This window comes from Marmota monax, unplaced genomic scaffold (genome assembly GCF_021218885.2).
Source record: "Marmota monax isolate L192 unplaced genomic scaffold, Marmota_monax_Labrador192_F-V1.1 WCK01_AAM20220418_F8-fsc00070, whole genome shotgun sequence".
Lineage (NCBI taxonomy): Eukaryota > Metazoa > Chordata > Mammalia > Rodentia > Sciuridae > Marmota > Marmota monax.
In genome coordinates, this window is record NW_026692116.1 from 3,014,803 (window position 1) to 3,025,633 (window position 10,831).

The 10,831-nt window shown below is 38.7% G+C and overlaps 1 protein-coding gene across 3 annotated transcripts in view; it reads left to right on the forward strand.

Annotated features, from left to right (window-relative positions):
• Rpap2 (RNA polymerase II associated protein 2) overlaps positions 1-7,485 on the forward strand; it is a 100,236-nt gene extending 92,751 nt beyond the window's left edge. For 2 of the 3 annotated variants that reach the window (XM_046461703.2, XM_058585192.1), the window contains exons 12-13: positions 2,204-2,353; positions 5,058-7,485. In XM_046461703.2, the coding sequence (XP_046317659.1) occupies positions 2,204-2,345 (142 nt within the window). In that variant the 3' untranslated portion in view covers positions 2,346-2,353; positions 5,058-7,485. Of the gene's footprint in view, positions 1-2,203; positions 2,354-5,057 lie in introns of those variants that run through there. The other variant, XR_006855487.2, reaches the window with a different exon arrangement.
• The last annotated feature ends 3,346 nt before the right edge of the window (positions 7,486-10,831 follow it).

Consider the following 10,831-nt stretch of genomic DNA (forward strand, 5'->3'; position numbering starts at 1 on the left):
AACATATGTATTGGTTTATCTGTCACACAGTGTCATCTTTGATTTTGTCTGGGCACCATAGCATAGTGTCCCTATAACTTACTCGACTGTGATTGATGACATTGGGCACAACATGTACTGCAGCAGAGTCAGAGAGACCCATTGTCTCTTTGGCCATGCAAGTGGGGATACTCTGGCAGTTCAGGCAGGTATGCAGACAGAGGTGGATGTGGGGTGCTGTGTGTCTATTCCTACAGTGGGAATGGCTTCTATCAGACGATGGAGGTTTCTTCAGGCACTACTGATACTGGGTTTGCTGCTAGCAAGGGCCTCTGGCACTGGTGGCCCCAGCAGTTGTGAGGGGCCTAAAGCACTTGTCCTCCAACAAATAGGTACAGGTCCAGATGCTGCCTCTCAGTGGTGGGAACTACAGTGCCCCCTCTGTGGCACTTAGACCCAGACCTTACAACAGTGCATGGATAGATAAGGTGTGGTGACAGGGCAGTGGCAAGAATTACATAGGAGGGGTGGTGGCAGTAGTATGGTGTTCTACTCTGCCACTCCGGTGACAGCACCTACCAGGGAGCAGAACCGTGGATGGAGCTGGGCAAAATTCCTCTCAGGCACCCTTTTCGCCATGTGTGCCTTGGCAGTAGGGCAACAGCATGCCCCTGTGGGCAGGGTAGAAGTGGAAATCATAAGGTTCCCTTCCCATCCTGTCAGTAACAGGCATCTAAGTGTTATACAGTAGGGAGCAGCAGCAGGAACAAAGTAGACACCAACTCCACACGCAGCTAACTCCACCCTTAGTCTCAGAGGGCAAGTACCTTGATCTGCTTCTCAAAAGTGGCACCCTGCATTGTCTGCATTACAACATCCATCCTCTATTATAGTACAGAGCATCCAGCAGACTTAGGTCCCAGTCACTCTGTTAAGGCACACTGGATTCACAAGGCAGTACTGCCTTCTCCCTCAGCCCCAAACAGTGCACCAAGGATGGTAATGTACAGAGGTTTCTAACCCCTACAGCAGTTCAGACTCAAGACATAGTTCACTTAATCAATATGGCTCCTGCCTACAGCATTCTGTGACATCACTGGGAGATGAGGTGAGATCCTTTTCCGAAGAAAGGCTACTAGGCAGATTTCAGGTTATTTATCTAAGTGGGCTGCCAACCTATGATGATTGTAAACTTTTCAGTACATAAGATTGCCAGCATCCACAATGAAACAGTCTGCTGGAAGTTCCTTGTATACTCTTATCCCTGCAAAAGAGACTCCCCCTCTCCCAGCTGTGAAGATACCAGGGTATTTCATTTCTCTTAGTCTGTGGTTTTCTCAGATCTCTCAATCTTCCAGTCCCTTACCAATTTCTAGTGTTCTGCCATGGTCACTCACCTCATAATGCAGCTATGCACCTGTTACTTTGGTTCTTTGTGGAGGAAGGGATGAGAACTGGTATATCAAACAATTTTGAATCTCATGTATTGTTTGCTTTTTTAAAAAAAAATCTTGATTATTGATCATATAGCAATGAAAATTAATTCAAAGATTCTATTACATACAGTCAATCTTTAGGGGTATTTATCAGAAATGGTTAGATAAAAAAGTATATTGTTCCATATGAAGTTGATATTAAATACCTTGTGGGACCTAATCCATTTTATGTTTAAAAGTTAAAATATGGGCTGGGATTGTGGCTCGGTGGCAGAGTGCTTGCCTCACAAGTATGAGGCACTGGGTTTGATCCTCAAAACCACATGAAAATAAATAAATAAAAGTATTGTGTCCATCTACATCTAAAAGAATATTTTTTTTAAAAAAAGTTAAAATATTCAGGTTTCATCCAAAAGGTAATCTTGTTCATTATTTATTGTCCTTTTTCCAGGTGGTATAATCCAGTATAAACTATTTTTAAAATCCTACTCAACTCTAAACTCTTCTCCACAACCTGCCTTCCCCAAATGGATGGAATCCATTTTCTTTCCTAAACAGAATTTTAATATTTTTTGCTAAATTATGAAGAGCAGGAGGACATTAGTAGATTCAAACTTTTAGACTTCTTTCTGTACTTAATAATGTTTGATCTTTTCTCTCTGTGTGAATGTTATTAAATCAGAGTAACCTCGTTATCCTCTCAAAATCCTCCTTGTTATGTTGAAGATGGGAGTCTCTTCATACCTCTCATTTCATACATATACATTTAGTATTTTTGGTTGTTTCAGATTGACCCCAATTCTTGGCATTCAGAAGCATTCTCCAAAAAATGTGGTGTTTACACAGTTCATAGCCACCCTGCTTGAAGAATTACAATTAAAGAATGAAGACCTTGAAAGTTTAACCATCATATTTAGAACTAGCTGTTAACCAGAGTGGTGAGTTTTATTTTGCTTTTTTTTTCCATTTATTGCCTATGTGGATTCTTTTTATATTGGAAAATTTTTTTTATGGTGTTGGAGATTACATCCAAGGCCTCACACATGCTAGGCAAGTGCTCTACCACTGAGCCACACCTCTAACCCCATTTTGGAAATTTTAAAAACCAAGTACAGACCTCAAGATGCTTGCTGAAGGACATAGTATGTCTTAGTTTTCAGCTGCATCAGTCACTTCTATCTACTTTTCTTACCTTATGCCCCAAACTATTGCCGTTTCTATTTTATAGGCCATAGAAGTTCTGTTTCATTCCAGGAAACTCCACTATCAACTACTAAAGCCCAGGCCATCCCACATATCCCATCTGATAAGTTCCTTCCCAGGAAGTATCAGTTTACTTCAACCAGCTACTGCAGTGATCCACTGTGAACATCCTCATCCTGCTACCCCTTTGAATGAAATCACTCCCTACCCAGCCAGTAACTTGGTCATCTCATGTACAGATAAGCAATTGAATGTACATGTCTGGCTTTGATGAATCTTAATCCTGCTCCCAGATAGATAGCTCTTTCCTTTCCTAAGTCCCTGCCTCTTTCAGAATTGCTCATCAGAATGTCCCCTAACTCTTCATACCCTTCTTATTTCTCATGCTTCCAAGTGCTCAGATAAATCTAGATTTAATTTAATTGAAAGAATTCATACTAAATTACAAGTGAAACCCTCTCAGGAAGTGATTTTAATACATAGAAAGAATATTTGAGAGAGGTATCTTATCAGGTAAAAAAGAACAGAGGCTGGGGTGCAACTCAGTGGTAAAGTATTCAAGTGTTTGCTTAGGATGCATAAAACCCTGGGTTTGATCACCAACACTTTAAAAAAGGGGGAGGGGGAATAGGGAAGACCAGCATCCCTTCATTGAACTTGCTAGAAAACAGAATATAAGGAAATAGCATTGTAACTGCCTCCAGTGGCCATTTCAAGTAATCCTGCTACCCTGAAGACCCTAAAGCAAAAGCTTTTATTTAGGGAGTAAGCTCAGATTGGTTTATGTAAGTTTATAGCATTCAAAGGCCTTTAAAGAATGATGAGGTGGGGCTGGGGATGTGGCTCAAGCGGTAGCGCGCTCGCCTGGCATGCGTGCAGCCAGGGTTCGATCCTCAGCACCACATACAAACAAAGATGTTGTGTCTGCCGAAAACTAAAAAATAAAATATTAAAAAATTCTCTCTCTCTCTCTCTCTCTCTCTCTCTCTCTCTAAAAAAACAAACAAAAGCATACCAAAAAGTGTCTTCTTTAAAAAAAAAAAAAGAATGATGAGGTTGGAATGTTTTGTTATATTGAATGCTAGTTCAGTTAATCATGGTTCATGACACCCTAGTCTATTGAAGTCCTTCTAGACTGACTTTAATTAATGGATACTAATTAAGAATTATTTTAATTAGCGTATTTTAAACTTATATGTAAACAGATGGTGTTAAAGTGGTTTTTTAAGGACTTTCAACAGTGGATTTAACAGTTCCTACGTGATCACTGTTTATTTACATTGTTCATTTGCTGAAGTAATCAAAGGTATATTTTGGCATAAACTTTGCACTATTATAAAGGATCATGAATGAATGGGGCCTTATTGCATAATTTTCCATATGAGAAATGGAGATGCTTATAAGTAGGTGAACAGTTTTCCTTTTTTTTTTTTCTGTTTTCATGATTTTTATAAACCATGGTAAATTTGAGTCTAAAGATTTTAATGTTTAGGAACCTCAAGATTACTGCTAGCTAGTGTACGTGAATATGCTTTCAGTTACAAATAACTAGGGAAAGAATCTAGCTCCAACTAGCTTTTGTTAGGGTGGTGTATTATCTTTTGCTCCTTAACAAATCACTCCAAAACTTAGTGGCTCTGTTGAGCTTGGAGTCTTTGCTCTCTCATGAGGTTGCAGTTAAGCTGTCTACTGTGGCTACAATATCATGTGAAAGCCCAGATAGAAGATGATCTCCTTTCAAGCTCACTAGTGTGTATTGGCAGTATTTAGTTCCTCACAGGTTGATGAACCAGGGCCTCAGTTTCTCACTGACTGTTATCCAATGACCCCACTTAATACCTTGCCTTGTGAGCTTTTGTAGCCTACCTCATAGCATGGTATGTGTCTTCCCTCACAGTAAGCAAATGAGAGGATACCCAAGATGGGAGACACAGTCTTTTAGTAACTCATGCCAGAAGTGACATCCCATCACTTTTGCTATGTTCTGTTAGAAAGTAGGTCCAGCCCGAGGTCAAGATGAAAGTCTTATATAAGGATATGATTACCAGGAGGTAGCAATCTTCAAGGGCCAATTTAGAAACTACCAGAAGTTGGCAAAATTGTTCAGTAGATCCTAGTTTTATATATAGCAAACCACATGGTCCTAGTGAGAGTCTTGAAGTTCACACTGATCAAGAACATGCCTGAATTAATCCTTGTGGCCCGGGAAATGCTATGGGCTAACTCAGTAATTCTGACATGAGAGAGAGAGAAGCAGGATTTTCGAACTGATGTAGTTCAGTCAGGGGCTACCCCTGGGTTGAATACATAGCTGGATCTCTTCCACCCAAACTACTATTGCTACATAATTGCAATGTGTATTGGGAAGGCAACACAGCATCAATATACTTGTGAAATACTTGAGGTGTTTTATTCAAATTATCTTTTTTTGCTTTACAGGTATAATTCAGGAAGACAGACTAGAAGATGAACTTCTACTTACCGTATCTGGAATTCGAGTTATAGTGATGGTTGGTGGTGACTGATAATTAGCTTTGTTCTAACAACAGCATTACTTTCTCAGATTTCATCCCACCCAACCTCCCACCTCCCTGTTCCTAACTGCAGAAGATAACTTCCCCAGATACAGGAAAACATTACTGCAACAAGGCTAACCAACTCCTTGCAATCTACCTACAAGAGATAGTTGGGTTTTTTTAATTTGAAAAAAAAATAATAATAATAGGGCTGGAGTTGTGACTCAAGTGGTACAGTACTTGCCTAGCATGTGTGAGGCACTGGGTTTGATTCTTAGCACCACATATAAATAAATAAAGTCCATTGACAACTAAGAAAATATTTTTAAGAAAAAGAAAATAGAAGTCAAGGTGAAACATAAATATTAAAGAGGCCTCTAGATAATGCTAGCCATCATCATCAGTTGACAAAAAATTTTTTTGAGAAAATTACCATTTGGACCTCCCAGTTAAAGAATAGCAAATAATAATTAAGTCAATATAGATACTAAGATGAAACCTTTTAGAAATCTCGTCATTCTGCATGCAGTGGAACATGCCCATAATTCCAGTGATCAGGAGACTTGAGACAAGAGGATCACAAGTTCAGGGCCAACCTCAACTCAGCAAGACTCTCAGCAACTTAGTGAGACCCTATCTCAAAATTTAAAAATTAAAAGGACTGGGATGTAGCTCAGTGATAAAGTTTTGATCCCTGGGTTCACCATACACACACACACACACCCCAAAAAAATCTAGTCATTATTCTCTTTTAAAAGTTAACTCTACGGTAAAATGGTCCTGACCAATTGGTTAACCTCTCAAGTCCAAATCAGGAGAATCCCAGCTCTGGAATTTAGATTGCTTTTCAAAATATCAAGGATGCAAGTTAGCTAGGCCTCGACGGCAGTTGGGTAAAAGACTCAGAAAGTTTGGGGAGCTTTTCTAAAAGGCCAAGAAAAAAGATAATAATCATATCTATACTCTTGGATACTAGAGAAAATGACAGCTACTAAAGCCAAACAATGGAAGGGCACCAATAAACACCTTAGATGAATAGGGCCAGGAGATAGAGATGAATTCTTTTCCTGGCTCTACCAATAAGCTCTATAGCCAAGTCACATAAACTTTCTAGATTTCTGTTCTTTGTGAAATAAGACCATAGGCCATACAGACTCTATTGAAAAGACTGCAAAAACTAAAACTCTGCACACAGATATAGGCTGCTGCTACCCTGTCATTGGTCTTGGGCACCTTTTTTTTTTTTTTAATGTTTCCCCCTTTCAAGTTGTAATTTCTAATTATTTTTTTAATATTTTTTTAGTTGCAGATGGACACAATACCTTTATTTTATTTGCATATTTTTAGGTGGTGCAGGGGATCAAACCCAGTGCCTCATGCCTGCTAGGCAAGCACTCCACCACTGAGCCACAACTCCAGCCCCTCTTGGGCACCTTTTTTTAAAATCTCCTCTGACTGGATGAGGACCTAATCACAACATAAAATTACAGTGTACTAGAACTAATCAAGTTCAGATTCACAGATTACAAGATCAATATACAAAAAACAGTTGTTTTGTACCAGCAATGAAAAATCCAAAAATGAAAACAAATTCCATTCACATCCAAAGGAATTAAAGAAATGTGAGGATTGAATAATGAAAACAAAAGTATTTCATGTTCATGAATTTGAAGATCCAGTATTGTTAACAGATTCTCCCCAAATTAATATACAAATTCAATGCAGTCCCTATGAAAACCACAGCAGTATGATATTTCAGTATATTGATAGGTACTGATCAAATTAGGGTAATAAGCATTACCATATTCTTATCATTACTTCTGTGGAGTCTAAGAACTCCTCTCTTCTAGTTAGTCACAAAATATATATTATTGTGAACTATGGTCACCCAACTATCCTACCGAACATTAGAACTTACTCTGTCTAGTGCTCCTTATCCAACCTCCTGCTATCCTCCATCACCTGCATCCTTCCAGCTGCTAGTAATGACTCTTTAACTTTTTTTGTATATGTGGTTCTGGGGTTTGAACCTAGGACTTCATGCATGGCATGCAAGTACACTACCACTGTACCACACTCCACTGTACCATACCTCTGACCCAAGATTAACATTTTTAAACACTCAAATATGCGTGGGAACATGCAGTACTTGCTTTCTGGTATCTGACTTATTTCACCTAACATTAAATGGCCTCTAGTTCCATCCACTTTGCTGCAAACGATAGGATATCATTCCTTTTAATGGATGAATAATATGCCACTACGTACATTTTCTTTATCCAGTCATGTTGAATATATTAGTTATTATGAATAGTGCAACAATAAACATGGGCATGCAGGTGTCTCTTTGATATGCTGATTTCATATCCTTTGGCTTTAGCTCAGGAGTGGGATAGCTGAATCAAGTGGTAGTTCTTAATTTTTTAAAGAAACTCCAAATGATTCTCCATATGACTGTACTATTTCACGTTACCACCAGCAGTGTATAAGAGTCCCTTTTCTCCTCAGCCTCACCAGCGCTTGTTTTGTTTAGTTTGCAGCTCTGAAAATAGGCCTTGTGCATGCTAAGCAAGCACTCTACCACTGAACTATTCTATTGGGGTGAAATGTTAGCTCATTGTGATTGGGTTTTTTTTTTAATTGTAGATGGACACAAATGCCTTTATTTATTTATTTATTTCTATGTGGTGCTGAGTATCGAACCTGAAACCTCACACGTGCTAAGCAAGTGCTCTGCCACTTCCCAGCCTGCTCATTGTGATTTTGTTTGCATTTACCTGACTGCTAACTGGGATAATAAATTTTTTTTTAATATTTAAGGAACCAGGCATGGTGGTGCATGCTTGTAAAAGGCTAACGCCAGCCTGTGCAACTTAGCAAACCCTTGTCTCAAAATGGAGATAAAGTGGTGGAGTGTTTGCCTGGTATGCATGAGGCCCTGGGTTCAATCTCTGGTACCAACAAAAAAGGAGGGGGTGGTAATTATTATGATTTGATCTTTGCACGCTGTATGTATGTATCAGAGTTTCATTCTGCACTCTATAAATTTATATAATTAAAAGAATAAGACTAAAAAGTAACAAAGCAAGTAAACATGCAGTTACTGATTTGGGAGAAAAAAAGTCACAGCAGGCTTTTTTGGAAAATGGACAAGCTAATTTCAAAATTTATATGGAAATGCAAAGGATCCAAATCAATAATCAAAACAATTCTGGAAATGAACATTTCCTGATTTCAAAACTTACTAGAAAGTTATTCTAACCAAGATAGTGTATATTGATATAAAGATAGCAGGACAGATTAGTGAAACAAGTAAGTCTAGGAATAAACCCTCACATTTATTGTTAACTGATTTTTAACAAATGTGCCAAGACAATTCAATGAGAAAAGAAGATCTTTTCAGCAAATAGCACTTGGGCATTTGGATATCAGAGAGAGAGAGACCGACCTACCGACCGACCGAGACCCACAGCACCGTATACAAAAATAAACTCAAGATGGACCAGAGGGGCTGGGGTTGTGGCTCAGTGGTGGAGTATTTGCCTCACACAGGTGAGGCACTGGGTTCAATCCTCAGCACCACATATAAATAAAATAAATAAATGTATTGTGTCCATCTACAACTAAAAATAGTTTTTTAAATAATGGATCAGAGACCTAAATGTAAGAGCTAAAATTAGAAAACTTTTAAACAGGAGAAAACTTATATGATTTTGGTTTATGAAAAGAATCCTTAGGACATCAAAAGCACAATTCATAAAAATATTACTAGATTGGATCAAACTTTCACACATCAAAAAACAATTGTCCAGATACATGGCACATGCCTGTAATTCCAACAACTCAGGAGGCTGAGGCAAGAGGATCACAAATTCAAGGCCAGCCTCAACAACTTAGCAAGGCCTTAAGGAACTTAGCAGAACATAGTCTCAAAAAAAAAAAAAAAAAAAAGAACTAAGGTGTAGTTCAGTGGTAAAATACCCCTGGGTTTAACCTCTAGTACCAAAAAATTAATAATAACTGATACATGTACTTGAAGCAGGGGAATTTTATATGTGTAAACTATACCTTTATAATATACTATTTATGTGCTGGGGATGTAGCTCAGTGGTAAAGTATAAGCCTAGCATGAACAAAGCCTCTGGGTTCAATCTCCAATAGTGCAAAAATGAAATAATTCAAAAAATCATTAGATAATGACAGAGCCCCTCTCTTTCTGACCTACTAGTGACACCCACCAGAGGTAGGAGGGATAAAGGTAGTAAGAAGTATCCAACTTATTCCAAACCCTGTGCCCATAGATACCTTTTCATTTGTCTTCCACACCCTGCAGGGTCTTAGGTGAAAAGCCAGTTGTTCACTATAGAAACATCAGGAATTCAAATGATCCAATGGCCAGATATACCACTGTACCATGTCACTGCAGGGGCAGCTGCTTTGGGGAGTGTGGCAACTGCCTCTCACATACTCCTGTTAAGTTTGTTAGCCTGGGAAAACCAAGCAGAATTCAGTTCAAAGTGATGTTCTGGATCTTGGTTTTTAAATATTTTTATTAAAATCTCCTTGGAAAAATGCCTAGGTTTAAGGTTGGGGCAGGGAAAATTACAAGATAAGCTTGGAGTATCTTGTAGTACAAGAAAATTTAAAAGTATCCAAAAATATGAAAGAATAGGATCATGTCAAAGGAACATGGGAGCCAACCTGAAAGAAGTCCCAGTGGCCAATTCTGGAATGATTTTAGCAACAAAATAACAGTATGCCCAAAATATAAAATATACATGAATCCATACTGATATAAAAGACTGAATAGGGCCGGGGTTGTGGCTCAGTGGTAGTGTGCTTGCCTAGCATGTGTGAGGCACTGGGTTTGATTCTCAGCACCACATACAAATAAATAAAATAAACGTCCATCAACAACTAAAAAAAATATTTTAAAAAAAAGACTGAATAAATAAATGAGGGAAAGGAGACATATCTTTAAAGAATAACTTGAAATAATACATGTAGGGTCTTCCACACTAACCAGAAAGAGAGTCTATATGGTTTTGCTCTGGGTTCTCATCATATAGGGAAAGTTGAAGGCTGGAGTATAGTTTAATGATAGAGCACTCCCCTAGCATGCATGAGGCCCTAAGTTTGTTCCCCGGCACTACAAAAAGGAAAAGAATATCTAGAATTCTTGATGTCCTCTATATAGAAACATCAGGAATTCAAATGATCCAATGGCCAGATATACCACTGGTACCATGTCACTGCAGGGCCAGCTGCTTTGTGGAGTGTGGCATTCTATAGATGTCTTCAAATTCCTTGCAACAGGAACTCATGTAGATGGCACCAACCTTAACTTGAAACTGGAATAGTGCTTCTACCTCATAAATCTGAAGATGACCTAGGAGAAAATTCTACTAGTGGCTCAGACCATTGTTACCACTGAAAACTCAGCTCATGTTGATGTCATATCTTCTGGGAATATTGCCAGCAGGCTGTGCTGAAGTTGGCTAATACTACTGGAGTCACTCCTGTTGATGGAAAACTTTGCCAAATTCAGGCAACCTTGTAGGAACCAAGTCTTTTGGAGGTTACCAATCCCAGGCCTGATCACCGTTCTCTGAGGTTTTACATTAACATGCTTAACAATGCTCTAACAGATTCTGCTCCATGACACATGAGTACTTTGATCCATGCAGCAACAAAGGG